General features: G+C 46.2%; 1 protein-coding gene across 1 annotated transcript; it reads right to left on the bottom strand.

The window, feature by feature from the left end:
* Nucleotides 1-2123: 2123 nt before the first annotated feature.
* On the bottom strand, nt 2124-5690 carry RNF186 (ring finger protein 186). Its single transcript, XM_078640933.1, has one exon. The coding sequence runs from the start codon at nt 5238-5240 to the stop codon at nt 3198-3200; it is 2043 nt and encodes a 680-aa protein (XP_078497059.1). The 5' UTR covers nt 5241-5690; the 3' UTR covers nt 2124-3197.
* Between the last annotated feature and the right edge of the window lie 16415 nt (nt 5691-22105).

Below are 22105 nucleotides of genomic sequence, written 5' to 3'. Positions count from 1 at the left end.
GCTTTCAGAGACAATTGAGCAGGGACTCATCTGTCTCAGGACCCGTCACAGCATCTGCAATAGGAGACAGGGCTTAATGTGGTGAGCACAGGTACTCATTTTTGGGGAAAAGGAACTTATTTTTCATCCACAGATTTTCTCCCTGGGCAAGGGAGAGGAAGGCAGAAACGGGACAAACAATGAGAAATAGAAAAAAGAGAAAAACAATGACAGGGGGAGAAAGAAGAGATCAAAAATAGTGATATAAAGAGACAGGGAGTGCAGGGCATGGAAGTAAGGCATGAGATAGCATCAAGACTATGCAGTTTTCATATTTATTCAATGCCGAAATGTAGCAGATCTTGTATATATGTAAATATATATATGTATATATATATGTACATATATATATCTATATATAGATAGATAGGTAGATAGATAGATAGATAGATAGATAGATAGATAGATAGATAGATAGATAGATAGATAGATAGATAGATAGAAAGCGAAGAAATCTGAAAAATATAGGTTTATTGAACGTGCCAGAAAGAAATAGGTGCACAAAGACATTTCGGTGAAGTGAGAGATGCTGAGGCAGGTGTGGAGTGGGACTTTGTTTATAGGTGTGTGAACAGAGAGACACCGCTAGACAGGCCTGTAGGGTGAAAGACTGAAGGCGTGGAATATCCATCAGGAACGGGAGTGTCGGCAGAATGACTTCAGGGGCAGGTGAAGGAAGGATAAACTGTATGAACTGCAGCAAATAAAAACTGCAAGACAACCGCGTGGTGGGAGTTTAGCAGAGGCAGTAATGTAAGAAGTGAAGAGAATCCTAGTACACAGACACTAATGAGGCATAAATAAGGAGCGCGTGCAGCAAGGCAGGCGTCAGGAGTAGGGACGTCAGTGACGACGTGTGACGAGACATTGCAGCGTTAGGTTTGTGTGGAGCAAAGGGGCAACTCTGACAGGTTTGAGAAGAGAGGGCTCACACAACTACCACGACAAAAGAAACGGATTTTAGGGGCCGCGGAGAGGAGAAAAAGACTGTATCGACAGATAACACTTGTGAGGAGAGAGGAGAGGTAGGAATGGGCAGCGAGAGTTGGTATGAACACAAATCACCAAACAGTGGCAATGTGGGACTGCCTTTTAACCATCTCTGACCAACGGTTCTCACTTCCCCCTTGGCAACCCATGTTCTTATCCAGCATAATGTCCACGCGCTCGTTATCTTGCATCAATCCGCGCCACAACCCGGAGCCCATAAAGTCTTAAGGGACACAAGCTCTGTATAGCACGAGTCCAATAACCCCCATTCCCAGTGGTGACAGATCATCTATACCTGTGCCAAAATTATGGGTTAGAAACACCTGGAGGAGACATGCTGTCCACCCGTGCGTCTCCTTCATCGATTCAGCCTTCATCCATGTGTTAATACCTTCCACCTATCTCATCAATATTGTGCCAATCCAACAACTGTGCAGACCTAGAAGTGATAGGCTCTCTTACCCTGCGTTTGTCTCGTAAGCCCTCATGTCTTACAGGTGGTCAGGGTCTGGAGCCCACCCAGGCTTGTAGGAAGGGCCAAGAGATTTGGCAAGAGATGGCCAAATTTCGTGGCAGGGTAGACTTCATTGAGTTGCAAGAAAAGGAAAATTATACAGCATCATGTGGCACATTTTTTGTTAGTATTACCTCATTATTTTGGCTTTTTTTATTTTACAAATGGCAACATTTTTTGGTCAAAGGTTTTGTCTCATTGTTACCACTTTGACACCCAAATACAGAAACAAACAACAGAAAGGTGACCAATCAACCTTTACAAAGGAACTTCTACCACGCGGAAACATGTGTTGCTGCGTTCTTAGTAACCTTTGATCCATTTTTGAGCTAGAAACAATTTATTTCTGAAATGTGAGGATTATTCAGCACACGATGGATTATGTGGCAAATGTGGAAAATCCATAAATAGGCAGAAAACGCAGCAGCCTCAAAATTATATAGTTCAAGTTGCCCTGCTTATAGCTGACCAATGCCATGGGACCTGCATCCTTTTAAACATTTCTAGATTCAGTGTTACCCAAGGCTAAGTTGTTTTCAAACATCCAGACCAGCTATTAAAAATGACAGTAATTAATAGCTTAACTGAAAATATATATTTTTATTCAACTGGTTTGCATTTACAAAAGACAAAACAGTTTGTTTACTATATTTCAATAATAGGTCTTTGCATAGCATTACATGTCATGGGTCTGAGAATCCCAAAGGTACTTTCTGCAGATAAAGATGTGTGAATCAAATGCTACCTGCCACCATTAGTGGGCAGGTTAAAGTGTTCAGCCTCTCGCTGAAATGTTCAAGAGACATTTATCTCATGAAATGTTTCTCAATTCAAGTCCTCCGGTGCATTGTTAAACAAGAAAACAGACCAAAAAACAGCGCATGTATGCAAAGAGTATCTTGAAGCGGTGTCACTTTTGACAAACTGAACCCTTGACATCATGTACGTTTTGTAAATGTCTACACAAACCACAGCAGGTTGAAAACTTGTTTCCCGAATGAGCCTAGTGCTGTCGATCAGGCCTTACAAATTATTGTAATGTTTACATAGACACCTCTTTTTTTCTGCCTGATCCCTGTACAACACAACATTTCTTGTGACTTTATTTATCCCTTTTGAGATCATTCATTCATTCATGCCAGTCAGCCTGTTCCTAATCCACTTTACCAACCTGATTTCTATCACAAGGTTTCTCGCCTAGTTGAAAAGCATTGAATAAAAGGGTAGTGATGCATTGGCTATGCTCTGTTTATATAATATACCCAATACACAGTCTGCCAACTAATCACCTCACTGATTTCTTCCACCAATACAAACTGGAACCAGGCAGAGAACACAGAGTTCTGCCCACATATTCAGGGCACTTTTTGAACTGGCTGAACATGATTATCACATGCAATAAAAGCTGTTAAGAGTCTTCTCTTTGGCGAGTATATCTGGCAAGGATTCATTTCTGGTCAAAAGAGATGTCCAAATGAGTGGTTTGGTGGAGATCAAAGAAGAGTTCTCTGCATGAGAGCACCTCTTTTGGCAAAAAAGACAATCAAATGTATCGCTGTGAAGAGTTTAGTGTCAAACTCCTCCTTGTTACTGCATGATTGCCTGTGTATAATTATTCCACTGGACCACATGTAGAGCACCGCACAAGGTCTTCTCAGGGCACAGGTACAGCGCACCCCTCCTGAGGGTCTCGTGAGGGGCACACAGCCCCACAGCAGCACCCGAGTTGAGGCCGCCAGCAGAGTAACACAGATAGGGTCAGGGAGAGCACCATCACTCCACAGAGGGTCCACCTCACCGGTCCAGAGCTCAAGAAGAGCAGGATGATGACCAGCAGCAGCACCAGGATGATCAGAAGCGCCGCCAGCCTCCGAGCTGCTATGTTGAGGCCCTCCGTGCCGCGGGTGGTGTCAAGGCGCCGGCAGCTTGGTGCCTCCCCTTGGGGCAGCTCTCTTTGAGGAAGAGCACAGCCCTCAGAGATGGCGACAGGATTTTCCAGTTGAGCCAGGATATCTTCTCGGTTGGGAAGGCTGCGTATGAGTCCTCCGCTGACTGAAGTAGACATTCTGCAAAGGGGGCAGGCAATCTGCCAGGACCCAGCCTCGTGTCTCAGGAGTAACTTCAGGCAGACGTTACAGAAGGTGTGCTGGCAGGACAGACTCTTGGGTAGCCTGTAATGATCATAGGCACTGAAGCAGACTGGGCAATCCATCTCAGTCACTGAGGATTTGGCACATCCTGGGGAGGTCTCCACTGGGGCTGAGGGCCTCAATAAGTCTAGTCTGTCCCTTTCTGACAGTTTGGAGGAAGCAGACCTCAAAGATGCCGCTCTCCCTCCTGCTGAAACTTGTAGTTTTAAATTGTCTTGCAAGCTAGTTCTCAGGGAGGAAAGATTTTGGTAGCATGTAATGTCTGCGGGGTCCCCATCCGGTAGTTCAAGCATTTCCATATGGCCTGTTTCTTCACAATAGAACTTGGCATAGTCCTGCTTCCCATCTGATGGGATTGAGATATTTGAAGACCCCAGTTCTGCAGAAACAGGATCCTTTATTCCTGCACCTGGAAACTCTGCAAGACTTCCTCTCAGAGCTAATGGATCATCCAGCCCTCCGGGGGACATCCTTGCACTTGACTGTTCTGCTGGGCTTGTTTTTAAAGCAGATGGCTCAGTAGAGCCCATGTTCACAGTAGAAACGTCTGTAGAGCCCATTCCAACAGGACACTCTGTAGAGTCTATTTTTACAGTAGACAGTTTTGTACAGTTCATTCTTGCAGTGACAGGTACTGATTTGTCCATTCTTACAGAAGGCTGCTCCCGGGAACCCATTCTCACAGTAGAGAGCTCTGTACAATCCACCCCTGAAGGGGCCGGCTTTGCAGAGTACACTCTTGCCTCAAACTGTTCTGCAGAGGCCTCTCTCCCAGGGACCTGGTCTGTAAAGTCTGTTTGTCCAGTGGGCATTTCTACTGAATGTAATCTTGTAGTCCATGGTTCTGTAAATTCCATTCTTACAGTGTCATGCTCTGTAAAGCCCGTTTTTATGGCGGATGGCGCTCTAAGATGAATGCACTCAGAGAACTGTTCCGTAGAAGCTATGCTTAAACGAGCAGGCCCTCTAGAATCAATTTTCACACCAGAGAGGTTTGTAGAGTTCCTCCTTGAAGGAGCAAGTGCAGTGGAATCAAGTCTCTCAGAACACAGTTCTGTACAGTAAATTCCTACAGACAACGGTGATGTAGAAATAGTTCTCAAATTAAACAGTTCTGTAGAATCAGTTCTCCCACTGGGCAGTTCTGTAGAGTCTATTCTTAAAGTGGTTGATTCTGTAGAATCAATTCCTATGGCGAATGGTGTTGCAGAGTCAGTTCTCAGACTACACAGTTCTGTAGAAACACTTCTCCCATTGGACAGTTCTGTAGAGTTGTTTCTTAAAATGTCCGGTTTCGTAGAATCCATTCTCTCAGTGGATGGTTCTGCAAAGTCAGTTCTCTTACTGGACAGTTCTGTAGAATCTGTTCTCCCATTGGACAGTTTTGTAGAGTTGGTTCTTAAAGTGTCAGGTTTTGTAGGATCTGTTCTCTCAGTGGACAGTCCTGTAGAGTCCGTTCTCTCTGTGGACAGTTCTGTGGAGTCCATTCTCTCAGTGAACTGCCCTGTAGAGTGTATTCTTTCAGTGGACAGTTCTGTAGAGTCCATTCTCCCAATGGACAGACCTGTAGGATATATTCTCTCGTTGGACAGTTCTGCTAGTGAACAGGCCTGTAGACCATATCCTCACAGTTCAGTGCAGTCCATCCCCCCCAGTTCTTTCTTGCATCCGATGGCTCTGTACCGTCAGTCCTCACAGAGGGCCTTTCCGCGAGCCCACTCAGGCAGCAGCCAGTGAACGCTCATTGGGCAGTTTTACTGATGCTGACTCGGCGTGGTCCACCCGCATGACACCCGCGTCGCCTGGCCCTGCTTCGATTGGCTCTCTGACATCCTGCTGGACCCGTACTCCCAGCCCCCTCCTTCAGGGGCATAGGATGAGAGCGAGGTACGTCAAGGGATCGTACCCCTCCAGGCGCTGAGGCAAGGTCATGGAAACGCACTCAACGGAGCAGCGGCGTCTGGCGGACGTGCTTTATGATGGGGCACCTCACTCCTGAAACTACTTACTCAGATAACACGCACAGTTCTACTAACAAGCGGTTAATGAGTAACGAGGCGCAGATAAGCTCTGAGCATTCTGAAAATATCCCTCGGTTGCTCCTTGGAAGCAACCCCGGTGCGGCCAGCGCCTCTGGGGGCTTTTCTCTCCCTCCGGTTCGAAGAGGGGGTACTGGATATCGCACTGGGGAGCAGAGGCGACGAATGGTGCACAAAGGGCCTTTGGTTCTGCCAAGTAGCTCTTATGGCTAATTAGGGATTAAATGCGCAAACTGGGCCTCCCAGGCCCAGCGACCCACCGGGTCCGGAGAGACTCGTTTTTGATCAACATGCTAAAAATAAGCCCTGCATTTTATTTATTACAGATTTGGCGCATGTATTAAACTAGAAGGCCACATACGTTTTTAATATTCATTGAAAGCTATGATGTTTGCGGATGACTGACACTAAAACAGCTCAGTTATTTAAATGTTTGTAGCGGGGGAGTCTGCGCATTCAGCTGCCATAACAGCGTTATTAAATGCAATTATTTTATCAGTCTCCATAGTCAGCTTGGATTTTATGCCAGTTAACTCCTCACCCTCAATGCTGCATAGGCTGTCCAGCTGTGCCGCCACTCATATATTTTAGGCAACTGGAGAGGAAATGATTTGTCCAAAATCACACGATTTTTCAGTCAAGTACCAACGTTCTCACTCACTTCAAACCCAGTATACCAAGGTCGAATTTGGCAGCTAGCCAATTGGCAGCATCCCTCTAATATTCCGACTTGCGACAAAGCACACTCTCTAGCGCAAAGTCTTTGGCTTGTCTAAGAGTGGGAGGTAGGTTTCACTGTGTATACACACTATGTGGAAAATTATAATATGTTCCCATCTACATATGCCCGGTATTAAAGCCCGGCAATTGCAGAGACGAACACAATTTTACATCTGCCCCGTATTGGTACACAGACGCCAGGGCTGGCATGTAATAGAATTCAGAAGAAAGAAGATAGCCCTCTTTGAACCACTGTCCCACCACCCACACAACAACCCCCTCGGGCCGTATCATGACGAGCTTTGATGGCATAGCACTGCGGCAAGCACCTTGTTGTATCCAAGTGTGATGTAATGATTGCGTGCTTGTTTCTGTCTAGCTCATGGTTAAGTCTCATATAGAATGCATGTCTAGAATGGTTCTAGGCATTCTATGCGAGATGGTTTAGAAACGCCAATAGTGGAGATGCTAGAATGTCCAGGGGTGTATTGGGTAGCATCAAAGCTTTTTATCATTTGTTCTCTGAGTTAAGTGTTGATTCTGGTATTGTTCTGAGAGGGGGTTGTTTGTCCCACCTGAAACATTGAAGGGAAGGCTGATCATAATGACTCATGAAGGTCATTTTGGTATCACCGCTACAAAGAAGATTCTACGCAACCACTATTGGTGGCAAGGAATGGACAAAATGGTGGATAACTACATACAGGTTTGTCAAGAGTGTCTTTTGTCAGATAAGAGTTGGCATTTGAATAAAACCCATTGAATAATGTGGAGATGCATAAGGTGGGCACTGAAAGGAAGTATTGCTTGAGCCAAGAGGAAGCATTGATAGGATTTGACTTGCCTGCTATCTGTCATCGTAGCAGCAGCCACAGCTTGCCGGACCCGCTTTGCGGGTCCCGCTTCGCTCTTTGAAGGGGCGTTCTTTGTGCACCGGACCTGAGCCACTGATTGGGAGGATTGAGTAATCTGCAGGGTTGCGAGCGGAGACGCAGGGACTCGAAATCCCAGGAGTCCCGGCAGGGTGGAACCACCTGCACCTGGCCCGCTCTCCCTGCTGACACGCCCCCAGTCTGAGTAGTATTTACCGCCCTGTGTTCCAGAACGACGTGGGACACTGAAAGGAAGTATTGCTTGGGCCAAGAGGAAGCATTGATAGGATTTGACTTGCCTGCTATCTGTCATCGTAGCAGCAGCCACAGCTTGCCGGACGCGCTTCGCGGGTCCCGCTTCGCTCTTTGAAGGGGCGTTCTTTGTGCACCGGACCTGAGCCACTGATTGGGAGGATTGAGTAATCTGCAGGGCTGCGAGCGGAGACGCAGGGACTCGAAATCCCAGGAGTCCCTGCAGGGTGGAACCACCTGCGCCTGGCCCGCTCTCCCTGCTGACACGCCCCCAGTCTAACCTCGTCTCCCTATAACTGACGCTGCAGCCCGCTGCGCGGGAGTGCCCGGGGCTAAGCCCGGGCAAAGGGCGGGCCGTTTTAGGCCGTTCGAGGCCTGGAGAGACTGGACTGGGCCCTTCCCTTGTCGCCCCCTGCTTTATTGGTATTGGCATTTTTTGTTTGGACAGGTCCAATAGATAGCATGTGTTCACGTTCAAGCCGTAGTAGGGCTGCTAAAGGAGGGAAGATGCTGAATGGGACTCTCGATGATTTTATCACTAGGACCAACTCTGCGATAGATATTAAAATCACTAAAATGCAAAAGAGAGTCTCTACAGAATTAGACGCAGCTAGAAGATTGTCCCAGGTTATTGCTATGTCCAACAAATCATCCCTGGGCCATATAGCAACTGCTAAAACCCCCGAGCGTTCATCTGGCCTACGACTAATTACTACACAGGCTGATGTCCACCATACCTCACCCACAGCCCCACTTGTAACAGTTTCTACTCTAGGGTACGCCCATTTGCATTCCAACCAGAGCCCCACCTCGAATGTTGTTGATACAGAATTGGGGTCACCTTCTGAAAGAATTCCACCAACTAATGAGGTTTATGAGAATAACGTGTGCTCTAACAAGAAGGGCATAGTACAAAAAAGGAAACGTAATATAAGATCAGCCTACTCGAGGAAGAAGGCCAAAGTTGTTAGCGCACATTATCCTAATGATAGAAACTTTTTTGTGGAAAGTGGGGTAGGTGGGGCTGTAGTTCCAGTGCAGGAGTTTCCCATCGTTGAAGAGAATTGCCTAATCATAGATGCCACCAAGATAGATATTATAGAGGGGGAAAATGACCAATATCAAGGCGCTGTAAACAATGGGGTACCCCCAGGCGAGATAGAGGGAAAAGATGAGGAATTTTTACAAATAGTATGGGAGACTCTAAAAAAGCTTCTACCCCCCCCTACAACTTAGGCTCTCACGCATAGAAAACCATCTTTTAGAAGTAGAAAAGAGTATTCTAACCCTAGCAAGCCTTAGTTTTAAGGAAAACAAAATCAATATTCCATTGGAAGATGACAAAATTGCAATGGCACCTACCATTACCACAATAGTACCGCCCCCAATTAAACCAATACCCAAGCCACGTACGAAGGCCTACGACCATAAAGTCACTAAATGCACACCGAAGATATTGAAACAACTCCCTCCACAACCAATACCACCACATAAAGAAATTATTGCCCCGTTGACGAAAGAAACTAAGGCACATCGAACTACCTCGCAGGGGCCACAAATCATAGAGAATTTTCGTGGGGGTTATATAGATCTCCCCCCAGATGTAAGGCCATATGTGGTGGTGCTAGCTGGAGTACCCACAGTTGGGACCCACCATCAAGAACATTTTTGGTCTCTTAAAAACAAGGTCATCCATTGGTTGAATGTAAATAGACCGCATCCCAACCAACTGAGAAGCAAAATCTTGATGGTGCGAAGGGTTCCCTGGATAGGTCCGTCATCCAAAACCATTCCTGGTGACTGCATTGTAGTCTCATTTGAAGATCCACATACGGCACAACCCCTATGTTCTTGGAATACGTGTGGCGAGAACTCTTCCATCGTAGTTAGACCACTAACATTTTTCTATCCCCCTCGGCCTACCATAAATTACGGGGGGGACTGGTTATTGGCCAGACATCCTGCTCGGGGAGGTGACAGAGATGGTTGGCAAGGCACAAATAGATGGCGGAATGGGGTACCAACCTTTAATAGGTTTGGCTGCCTAGAAGAGGTAGATTGACTCCTTACGTTACTGGCACCCCCGACCGACGTTAAAGATATACCGCCCTTGTCGAACACTGAATTTATGCCCATCAAGTGTACTATAGGTAGGAGTAGTCCACCTGTAAATATGGAAAGGGACATAGGAATGATAGCTACTAGAGTTTTGGATCCTAACCCGGTCACAATAGACCCAATCGACAAAATACTCCTGGAGGCTCCAATTGAGCAGGGTGTGTTGAACAATCCTATCCAAAGGGCGGCTTTTGCTCCAGGCATCCTGTCCCAGATTCCCCCGATATCATTGTCACCGGATGCAGGAATCCACTATAAAAACAATGTTGGCTTTGTCCTTGATTCCTCTGTAACTACATCCTCAGGGGCGGAGATTATACAGCTCTCCTCGGGGGTAACTGAGGCGGATTTACTGCCGTTGCCCATGGCTAGGAAGCCTAGCATCACTCCTGATCCCCTTATGTCTACCTTTATGCTAGGGTCGGGGGATGTTGGTAGTTCAGCGCTGAAGGTGCTTAGTTGGAATGTAGCGGGCCTTGCACGGAACATCGACTTACCCGATTGGAATTTATTTGTCGAATCCTTCGGGATTTGTCTCTTCCAGGAAACATGGTGCTTGGAACCATGCTACAAGGTGGGTTACTCCACCCACTTTGTGCCCGCGGCACAACCACCTGGTAGTAAAGGCCGCCCGTCTGGCGGCCTATTAATCTGGGTTAGCATCTCCTTGGGTCTAAATATCAGGACCATACCAACAAAATCACCTGACCTGCAGAGAGTATTAATAAAAGGCTCTTGGGGGAAGAAGCTCGAAGTTTTTAACATTTATGTAAGAGGGGCAAGGGGTGGTGCTTCTACGCTGCCACTTACAGGAATCGAGGAGGAACTTGGTTCCTGTAATACTGACTCTCTTGTTCTACTAGCTGGGGATCTTAACTGTTCCTTCGAACCCCTTGCCCGTGAGGATATATTAGGCATCAGGGAAGATGATGCTAGGAGAGGTATTCCCCCGCTCACTCTCACACCTATCAGAAGCTGGACCCAAGCGCCATAGATCTTAATGCCCTCTGTTTGGAATTTGGTCTTAGGGCAACTAATGGCAGATCTAAATCCGACTCCCTTGGGGCACACACATACAATAGGGTGGGTCACTCCTCACGGATTGATTACATATTCTTGATTTATGGGCTATGGGCTCATCTGATAGATATGGTGATCTTGCCATCTACTGATAGTGACCACAATCCTCTAGCTTTAACTTTTTCCTCCCCTTGGAAGGGTATGACTCCAGATCTACCCTTGCATTCTTGGAAAACAACGCATGAAGTACGCCCAACCAATTGTGGCAGGCGGCTGAAGTGGAACAAAATCGCTGCTAATGAGGCTAAGATCTCAGAAGTAAAGTCCATAATGTCCAATGTGATGTCGCATTTAGACTCTTCGGGCCTCAGTAAGCATGATGTCCCAATTTTGTTTTCAGAAACTACCCATGCATTAGGTGAATTGTTTACTGTCCATCCAGCTGGTATGAGGGATAAGACAAGAGCTGCACCTAAGGGCAGCGTGAGTTGGTTCTCCTCTGCCTGCCGCTCGTCCAAACGGGAGCTAATCAAAGCAGTGAAGGCTAAGGATGGCGCTCAGATTAGCCTTGCTAGGAAAATCTACAAAAGGGCTCTAGTTACGGCAAGGGCTGAGCATGAAACCCAGTTCTGGAACGACCTAAAGGCGGCTAGCTCTAGGAAAGACTCGAAGGGTTTTTGGGAATTGTTGAGGGCTAGGGACAAATCCACAGATTCTTTACTAACATGTAATATAACTGGTGAGGCGTGGTTTACCCACTTTTCCCAGCTCTATTCTTTATCTGCGGATCCCTCTGTTAGCCTGATGAGCCAGCCCCTTACTAAATGTACTGACCACATTGAGGATAGTCTTTTTCTGCCCAAGGAAGTAGAGGGGGCAATTAAGTGCCTGGTTCCAAATAAGGCTGCGGGACCTGATGGTATCCCAGGCGATCTACTTCGGGTTAACCCAGAAGAGTGGGGCAGACTCATTGCTTCCCTCCTGAATGCTGGCTTGCATGGTGAGTGTTTCCCGGACTCATGGAAAGGCGCGGAGGTCGTCCCGATTTTTAAGAAAGGAAGTCGGGACGACCCCGCTAACTATCGCCCTATTAGCCTGTTAGATTCCACGCAGAAGGTGGCTGGTAAGGTAGTCTTAGGAAGGGTTTCACAATGGGTTGAGGAAAAGGAAATGCTCTCAGATTACCAGGCGGGTTTTAGAACTGGCATGGGGACCATTGAACAGACATTCCGGTTACTAATGATCTACTGGAAAGTGGTTGTACTGGGCAAGGGCAGTCTGTACCTGGCATTTATGGACTTACGGACTGCCTTTGACCTGGTCCCACGTGGCCAATTCTGGAGTGTCCTAGATGAACTGGGAATTCCTCCATATCTACTTAATTTGCTCATTAAGCTGCATGAGGATAATTTTGCTCAGATCAGGTGGGGTGACCAGGGACAAAAAACATCACGTATCCCTGTAAATAGGGGTGTGCGCCAGGGTTGTGTGCTAGCCCCCACTCTGTTCTCATTATATGTTAACGGAGTGGTGGAGCATCTACTTAAACATCCAGCAGACGCACCTTCCCTGGCTGGTAGGAAAATTCCCACCCTCCTATTTGCAGATGACACCCTCCTGATCTCAAAAACTCCAGTAGGCCTGCAATGTCGCCGTACCAACTTTAAGAACTTTTGCGATTGCAGGGGACTTGCTATCAATGTAGGTAAAACCAAGTTCCTGGTCTTAAACCCCCCGAGGAAGACTGTCAACCCACCCTCCTTGGACTCTGTCCCACTCGAGAGGGTAAAAGAGTTCGATTACCTAGGCATCCGCCTATGTGACTCCATGAGCTGGAAACCCCACCATCAGAAGATGTTGTTGACCCACAAGAGGGTGGTGGGGGCTCTTCTTAAAGATCAACGAGCCTCCTCACTTAAACCTATTGCTCCTGTATTGGACATCTACAGGGCAAGAGGGGTGAGTGCAGCCCTGTATGGGTCAGAACTATGGGGCGTGCAGAATGTAGATTTCGTGACTCGTTCAGAGAACAAATTTCATAAAGACCTCATGGGCCTACCATATAGTATACCATCTCTCCCGCTCCTTCTAGATGCTGGCACTCGCCCAATTAGCGACCTGGCGAAGTTGCGCCACCTCCTCCTATGGGCACGCATCTGGAGGGTCCCAGAATTGTCTAGTTATGCCGAAGGCTTAAGGGAACTTCTTTTAACACCTGGTTGGCACAAGGTTCGTTGGCTAAGAGAAGAAGTCAAGCGCCTTCTTTTCGACCTGGGCCTTGAAGATGCTTGGTTAAACAGATCTGCCCCGCCCAAGCTGATCCTGAAGAAGTTATATTGGACCTGGGTGACTGATGGCAGAAATAGCAAGGCCAACCTGTGCAGAACAACTGTAGACTTCTTGATGGTTAAGGAGGACCCTTTTTGCGAACCGTACCTGGATATGGTTACAAAAACCTGGGATAGGGCATTATTCTTTAAATTCAGGGTGGGTTTATTACCAGTGGGGACACTGACTGCTAGCTGGAAGGTTCCGGCACAGACAATTCCTTTTTGCCCCTTCTGCCCGAACAGGCCTGAGTCAGTTCCCCACCTACTGTTCGAATGTCCGGCCTATGCTGCTCCACGCTGCAAATGGCCTAAGCCACTCTGTAGGAGCCTTGGTACTAGATCACATAAGGAGGCCCTACGACTTTTAAGATCAGATCCTTGTACCTTGTTTGCTTGTGCCCTGGCCAAATTTCTTGGCTGGGCATGGCGAGTTAGATCCGCTAGGCTTTTGTGTCTAACATAAATATTTATTTTAGTCTGTATTCATGTGTAATCCCTTGCTTTTTTAAATATGAAATGTATGTTTTTAACAATGTAATGAACTTTCCACTGTTTTTAATGTTTTGTAATGCTTTTTAAGATATGTGAAATATATCGAAATAAAGCTTGTTACTGCATAAGGTAGCAATTGATTTTCTAGGACCATTCAATTGTCTTCCTTTTGATCAGAAGTATTTCATGGTCCTAATTGATTACTTTTCCACGTGGATTCATTTTAAGGCTGTAGCAGAACTGATTATTCAATTGAATTCTTGAAAAAATTGTTTTCCTTGGAAGGTGTACCTAAAATGTTGGTATCAGACAATGGCACATAATTGGTGTAAACAAAAATGTGTACTTTTCTTAAAAAGAATGGCATCAAACATTACAGAGTAGCGCTATATTCTCCAACTTCTAATGGTTTGGTGAAGAGGGCTAAAAGGATAATCAAAGAGAATTGTCAAACAGCTATCTCTTCCAGTTTAAATGTAAGTGAGTATTTGAGGTGTAAAATCTACAGCTATCATAAAACACATCACTCTACGACTAGGGCAACACCTTTTGAGCTGTTACGTCAGAGAAGTGGATTTTCTAAAACATTTCCTCCACGAATGGATTCACAGAAAAGTGTTAAGGCTATTTCTGAGGTTAGGAAAACTGCATAGGAAACTCAGTCTAAGAGAAAGGTGAATTATGACAAGACATTATGTGAAAGAGATAAATATTCAGGTGAGTAATTGGGTTTTAACACAAAAAACTAATTTTGTACCGAAAGGTGTAGCCAAGTTTCAGAAACCCCTTCTTGAGGAAAGGGTGGGAAAAAATTCTGTATTTTTGAAAGACAAAGGTTGGTGGAACTTAAACAAGGTTATCACCATTGATTGGCAGAGCGACGTCCTGATCGGGAGTACTCCAACTTGAGAGATTCTGCTTTCTATTGCCGACAACTCTCTCCACGGCACTCACCAAATCTGGTGAATTGAATACCCGATGGTCCTCCTTTCTGGCTAATTCATAAAGGCGTTCTATTCAGTTCCCCTCCCTCATTGGTTCCCTACCAACCTTGGAATCCTCTTGGGCAAGATTAGTGCACGCTCCACCTCGACTCACGCTGACCGGAACTCTTTTGCTTACTTGAAGCTTTTCAGATACGTCACAAGCAATCTCAAGTGATATATTATAATCTCGTCCTGATGATGATTGGAAATCCAACAGGTTGAAAGGCTATTGACTGAACACAGCGTATTCACAACTTCCTTGGTCCATTAAAAGTTCCAAAACAAATTGAAGTGTCATTGTTCATGTTATGTATCAATTTTAATTACGCCTTTTTTCGCTGTCATTTTACCACTTGCCTCACTTGCGCCATTCACTTCTTCACAAGCACTATGTGTGTACTTGTTTGATTACACTTGCATTAAGGATACATTGCTGACTGAAAATGATTGTTTTTCCTGGTATATGGTAAATACAGACAGCAATAATCATTCCTAATGTTGTTTGCCGTCTTTTGTTCCTTTTTCATAATTCTTTTACAGTTGACTAATTGTCTTCTAAGTATTACCTGTTGAGACACTGGTTCTTGGTCCCACAAAATGTCAAAATCCTTTGCTGTTTCTGCATTTTCGTTGAAGTAATGTTCCATGGCTTCATCTAGATGCTCCGCTTCTTTAATGTTCATCATTCTCCCGGCTACCATTCTCCAATCCCTTTCTCCTCACCTTCCTTGTTTCTAATGTGACATTGAGTGAGGAATGGCCCAATATACCTCTTGCCTTGTAATCAGCCTCCTTGAATCTACCCAATGTCGTAATTGGGGTGAAGAGGTAGCCTTTACAGGATTGTGTATAATGCACTCCCGAGTAATAGGAATAACATTTGTGCATCCCATTCAATATCCTCCCGATATACCCCATTCTCATCGCCTTTGTAAAACTGTCCAGTTTTCCAACTAGTGAGTGGTGTGTCTGTTTGAGGGACATTCTATCTAGGTGTGTGTGAAGGTGCTATATTAATTCTCCCCCCAGGATAGTTGTAGCTTTAGGTAGGTACTTAAGTATCTGTTCCAGTTTCTGTAAGGCGTTGACTTGTAGCCCTGGTGGGACATACACATTAACTAAAGCCAGTTGCTCCCTTTCCCATTCTCTCAGTATCGTGGCGTATCTGCCCAAGTTATCCGACCAGGGCTTTATCACATGGGGGGCCATTGACTTATTGATCAGAAAAGCTACCCCTCTCAAACCTGTAGTCCTAGTGAGCCACTTTATATTTCCCATGCCCCGGGTAGTTGCAATTGGAACCATTCATATAAGTCTCCTGTAGAAACACTACATCCGCAGTCTATCATGCCATTTCTTATGCAACTAGGCTTCTCGTTATGTGCTTCTGCAACCCTTTAACATTCCATTTTAGCAGTTTCAGTGCGTGTGTCAGTTTTGAATAGATGTCCAAGCCCTCCTATGTATTGTGACCCCTCCACCCGAGGTGGTGTCTCATCCTCCTCTGGTCGATGTGTCCCTGTATCGCCGCAATCCTTTCAACTTCTCCCCAACTCCCTCCTCACCATACCTTACCATGTGATGGTCTTTGAACTGGCCACCTCCCCAATGCAGGGTATACCCATCACCTTTTAAAATCGAACCGTTGGTGTGGGAACTTTGCACAATGATATATCATGATTCCACCCACAGTCCCACAGGCTTCAGTCGCTAGAGGTCCTTAAATTATTTCCTCAGATGTCATCAGGGTAACTGTGGGCATTCCTGGATCGTCACTGTTCTCTGCCTGTTCCGATTCACCTTTCTTAGAGCCCTCAGTCTCTCCCAGCAGAGGTTCCTATCTGTTGGAAGTGTCCAGGGTGCTTGACCACCGAATGCCTGCCACCACTTTTCCTCTCTCCGACTCTACTTGAGTTCTCATGGGAGCTATCTGTGGGTGTCTGCGTGTCCTGCAGTTCCTCATACGTTCCTGCCACTTGGATCTTTGGCACATCTCTATATCTTTGGGTAGGGGCTATCGATTGGAAGTCGTGGCTGCTGCTAGGAAGCAGCAGTGGGGCGGATGGAGGGGAAGGGGCAGGGGATGTGGGGGGATCGCAGTTAAAAAAAACCTCTCAGCTGGTCGACTGACTGGCCACAGCCACCTCTCCTGCGTCCTCTTCCTGGCTTCTTGTAAGAAATAGGAAACAGGAAGCAACAGGGCTCCTCGCAGCCAATCAAAACGCTGCAATGGAGCATTGTGATTGATCAGCACTCAGCCAGGGGCTGTAGGGGTGGGCATGTTCTCCATGCAGGCTGCGGGGAAAAGTGCCCATGACTGGTTTGGGCTGCCTGAAAAGGCTGACCAAACAGTCATTGCGGTCCTAGGAGGGTTGTACCCTCCAGCCCTGCTCTTCAGCCCTGCTCCCCCCTCACGCAAGCTGTTGCAGCAGAAGAACTAAATAAAATGACAATAACAATAGCTATTATCATTTTATTTTTCCTTTCTTATGCTGCTTCGAGGCAGTGGGGAGAAGCTTCACCACCTTAGTGTAGGAGCCGCCACTGTACATGGCTCTCCAACCAGTCCCAGACCTCTACCACCAATGTGAAAAAGTGCAAAGTCCCTTGATTCAGAGTTTTGCTAGGAAAAAAGTGCATATTTGAGGTCCAAATTCCTGCTGTACTGTTTAACCCTTATGAAGGATTCCCGTTGGCATTGGACTATTGGTGTGTAATCCAGATATAAGTGAACAATCTTTCCTTCTGTCTGCCAGTTCCCTTGCATCCGTGCTCTTAGTAGGATGGTTTCTCGAAAGTTTAACAATCTGGCGACTATCGCCGCACCAGTGCCCAGGAACAGGCAGTACTCCAGGAACTCTATGGGCTCTCTCCACTGTAAACTATTTCAAGGTCTTACCTCCCAGCACTTTCTATAAGAGCCAGTCTTCCCGGAACAGTTCCATACTAGGGCATTCTGCCATCTCAGGAATACTCACTAATCGAATATTATTGCGACAGGACCGTCCATCAGAACTGTTTATTTTGTCCATTAAGTTGGCCACTTCCTTTTCTAGTACTCGTATGTGGGCAGTAGTCTCAGTCAATGTGGGTTTGACATATGCTAAGGTGGTGTCTGTGTCCGAGACCCTGGCTGCTAATTTTCGGTGTTCAGCTCTCAGAATATTCACCTCATGTGCTACGGTGTCAATTTTAAGTTCCAGGTCTGTTTTAGTTACTGTAATTGCTGCCTGTGTGGCCGCTGTGTGTGCCTCTAGACCTTTTCTATCTTCCATTACCCTCCGTACCTCTGTGTTCTCCGCTGGTCGGTGGTTACTCTTAGTGTTGGCAGGTCTAGGTGCCTTTGGGAAGACCATTATGAATTCTCTCCACCCTGTACCTTGTTGCTGTCAGGGGTTCATCTAGTGAGTCATATCACTCTCCTTCCTTCTGTGTTTTAGCTAGTTGGAAACTGTCTGGGGCCACCACTGGCAGACACAGTAGCGTCGCTTGGTGTCGCTTGGGGAACGGTGTCCCCGCCGGGTCCTCTCCCGGTCTCTAAGAGCCGGATGTCTAGCTTCTGCGGGGTTGCTGGTCAGGGAGGCCCACACCAATCCCAGTTTTTTTAGTCACTGACCCCATGAACATGCAGCCCACCCTTCTCTCGGTACCCTTTTCTCTTGGAATTCTCACTCACATGTCCAGGTTCAGTTGTGATATCCCATCTATTTCATTATGTCACTTCAATGTCCCTCTGGGTTGAATGTATATTGCGCCCACTTTGGGCTGGTCTCTGAGGCTCTCTGATCCACCGTTGTCTTCCTTTGAACAGGCCCTACAGCATCGTCAGTTGCCAGAGGGGCACTGGGTCTCAATGTAGCAGTGGGGGCAGACCGGGTTGTCTTCCCCCCCGGATTTGTCTTTTTCACCTTCCAGGGTTTACTTTAACCCTTGCCTGATGGTCTTCAAGCACCGGTTTTCAAGTCCTGTGTGGGTTGCATACTGCTCCTATTTCCTGGATCTGTCACCTTTGATTGGAGGGATATCTCTTCCCCCAACGTTCAGGAGTCCGTTGCCAGGTTTGCGCAGCATGGACTTCCTCCCGACTGACCATGCCACTTGGTTCCATGTTCTCTTTGGGCAGTGATAGCTGTAATCATTAGGCCATGAGTAATGGGGATGAGTGGTGGCCGACTCCCTTATGTACAGCAGGACCTGTATTCTCCTGGCCAACTCCTTATTCCTCCCCCTGGTTTCTCACTCCTATGCTCTGGTCCTAGTCAGTCCTCAATTTCTTTCCCAGCGGAGAGCTGATTTGCCCAATATGGGGTGAGGCGGCCTCCTGGTCATCCAGGAATTCCCCCTAGTTCGGCATCCACAATGTATGTTTAGCACGACCATGGTGTGGTCACCACCATTAACCCATGTCTTCCCTCACCTTTTCAACCCAACTTGGGTCCCAGGGGACAAGGATAATTGCTGCCGTGGGCTTTGGGCTCCGGAGCTCGATAGTTAGGTGACCGCCTCCATGCGTTCTCAAGCCATGACCTGTTTTTGGTCTAATGTTTAATTAATTATAAAAATGTATTTAAATAAAAGTATTTATTTGTGTAATTTAGCATACTAATGCATTAAATGTGTATCATGATTATTCATTTTAATATTAAATATAGAATTTAATATTAATGTATGCTGTTCATTCATTTTATGAGTTCATGTTGATGTGTTATGGTATGTAGTTGGTAGGTTATTTTTATTGAATGCATTATCAATTTTAACATTTCATTACATAACAATAATTTTCTTAATTTAAATGTTTTAATATTTTTTCCTGTTAATTATGTTAAAAGGATGTATTAGGTAGGAGTAGGTAAAGTTAATTTTACCCCTTTACTCTTTAACACCTTCTTCAAAATGGCTTAGAATGGACTAGGAATAGTAAATGTCACTCCTTTAGTGTTCAAAACCCCCACAAAATTATTTAGGTTGGAGTGGGAATAGTATATATTACCCCTTTAGTGTCAAACACCACCCAGTTCCAACCCTCCTGTACAGCATGCTGGGACAATTCAAGATGGTGCTCTCCAGAACTCACATCTCCTCTGGGAGCCTCAGCTCTGCCACTAGCTGATATCACTACCAGGTACCTTCCCACCAAAACTTCAATGAGAAGCCACCTCCTCTGTTGGCTCCAGAAATCTGGGCTTCCTCCTTTGTTCAGTGGGTCTGGGTTTTCTCAACTCTGGTACAGTGTGATAACTAATTAACAGAAGCAGATTTTCTTCCCCACCCCTTCCTCCTCAGGAGATGAGTGTAGCACTGCTATTTGCTCCCTTTGTGTCGAGAGGCATTTATTCCTTCTGCTGGACAGCAATGTAATTAACATGACCCAACAGGGTGACAAAAGGCCTGGGCTCCGATCCTGAGCTCAGCCAGGGAAATATGAACATTCTGGGCGACCCATAAGATGTACATATATCTGCTAGGAACTTGCACATTTCAAATGGGTGCACACTTTCCTCTGGGTTTGATATCTTGCTGGACTTTGCAGAACAAACAGAAATGAAACTGCACGCTAAGGCAAATATTTTCCTATGTGTATAATAAAGTGTCACTGCTGACAAAACAGTAAACCATACTGACTTTACCTCTGAGTTCCCACGAATATTATAAGGCCTACCACAGGTCAAAATCTAACTCTGAAGAGACCCCTCTGCGCCAGGCTATTTGTACACAGTTAGTGGGCTGCGCACAACCGTATTCTCACATGCACAGCCCTCACACGTGCGCACATGCGTGTGCACACATATTCACATGTAACCAGCCACGGGCCCCTTACCCCTGCTGCGCCACAGCAGCCTTATCTTTAAAGTCAGACATTGGTGTTAAACAAGTGCATCCCATTAACGTGGGTCAAACACTAGTTGTGAGACTCACCCACAGTAAAAAGTCCAATACCAAGTGATCTAAATGTGAAAGATCCGGGCAAAACCCATTTCGCTACAAGCACTATCTCCAGCCAGGCAGCACAGGGCATTCGGTACGTCAGCATCTGCAATGCCAAAGTGCAAGATGGGATAGATCTGCTGATTCCTGTCTAAGCCAATGAGACATAAGCCAGTGAACTTGGTCGGAATGAACTAGTTATAGTGAAGTGAATACTAATAGGCCGATGACTTCTTCTGTTTGCCACTTGCAGATCCTGCTTTGTATCTATGTAAACAAGAATCAGATGACCCAACACAGGCTAAGGTGGTTGGACCGTGGTCTCTTGCACCAAGTACTGCTGGTGCAAGGTCTGCGGACAACAAAGAGATGCTGGGCAATGCATTGCTGGTGTTATTCATTATTAGTACTGCTACGCAGCGGAAGTTACTGGTAGTGCTCCGAACCATGACGTCTGCCGGTGTAAAGGGTCTTCTGACTCAGAGACTGGTGTGGAATGTCTTTAAGTTATCCTGAGAAGTGGTGGGTACATTAGCAGTCATCTGACAGGGGTCAGGGATTTTTTGAAGGGACCTTTCAGGGAAGATGGCCTGCTGCAGCTGGCCGTTGCTTCTCAGTGCCAAGGCCTTGTGGAACTTCTGGCACTCTGCAGGAGGAGGGGACCTGAGGAGACTGTCACTGCTCCAACTCCCGAGCAAGACAGGACATTTTCTAATATGGCTGTCACACTTTGCCTGCATAGTTGGGATTTCAGGCCAACAGCTGCTGAACTGACTGCCAAGAGACTGTAAGCACATACATATGCTTCAACAGTAACATACAGCTAATATTGTATTTTAAGTGGGCCCTAAGACCTAAAGCCACTGCACCTGCTGCACTATTGATAGCTATGCCCTGGCCTATAGTTGTGCAACCCAGGAGGTATTCTTACGGGGAATTGGCCCATCACTCAGGGAGGGGGGTGAGGAGGACGTTCATGCCCTTTAAAAAAGTTATACCTTTTTTTCCCCCTATGGTTGGAGACTTTTGCTTCTCAGGAGGGAGTTTTTGTTTGTAACTGCTGCTTTCTGGAGCCTATTTCCTGCCTCTGCTGTGCCAACCAGCTCCAGCTGTGGTGTCACCTTACTTATCCTGTCATCCCAATGAGAAAAAGCACCAACATGTCTCTGTCCTATAGAGCTGCAGAATTCTACTTGCTGTGTGTCCTACCTGCATGTAGCCTGCATTGTCTTTGACTCATTACAGACCATGGGTGCCTGAATGACAGTTCACCACCAGCCATCAAACGCATCAATGGGCCCCACTGTTGAGAGTACATTGCAGAGTTTACTCTGGGGAATAGGAGTTTGGGGGCGACTCCCAGAAACTGCATTTGAACTAGTTTGGCCTCTATGTCATTAAGGTCACCGTTCGAATTAAATTACTTTAACATGAAAACCTACTGCATTCTGGGGATTGTAGTCTTGGTCTGCCTCTATTGAGCTAATTAGACTGAGACACCTGCTAGCAACGAATTGTGGGTTGAAAGAACAAGGCTGGAAACATTGTCTATGATTACGTAGAGTGGGGTGTTCACCCTAAGTTTAGCATTCACTGGCTCCAGTTCAGTGATGTAAAGACATGTATAAATATGGGCAATATATGTACAGACAGTGTTT

This window comes from Lissotriton helveticus, chromosome 5_1 (genome assembly GCF_964261635.1).
Source record: "Lissotriton helveticus chromosome 5_1, aLisHel1.1, whole genome shotgun sequence".
NCBI classification, from domain to species: domain Eukaryota; kingdom Metazoa; phylum Chordata; class Amphibia; order Caudata; family Salamandridae; genus Lissotriton; species Lissotriton helveticus.
This window is presented reverse-complemented; position numbering and strand designations above follow the sequence as displayed.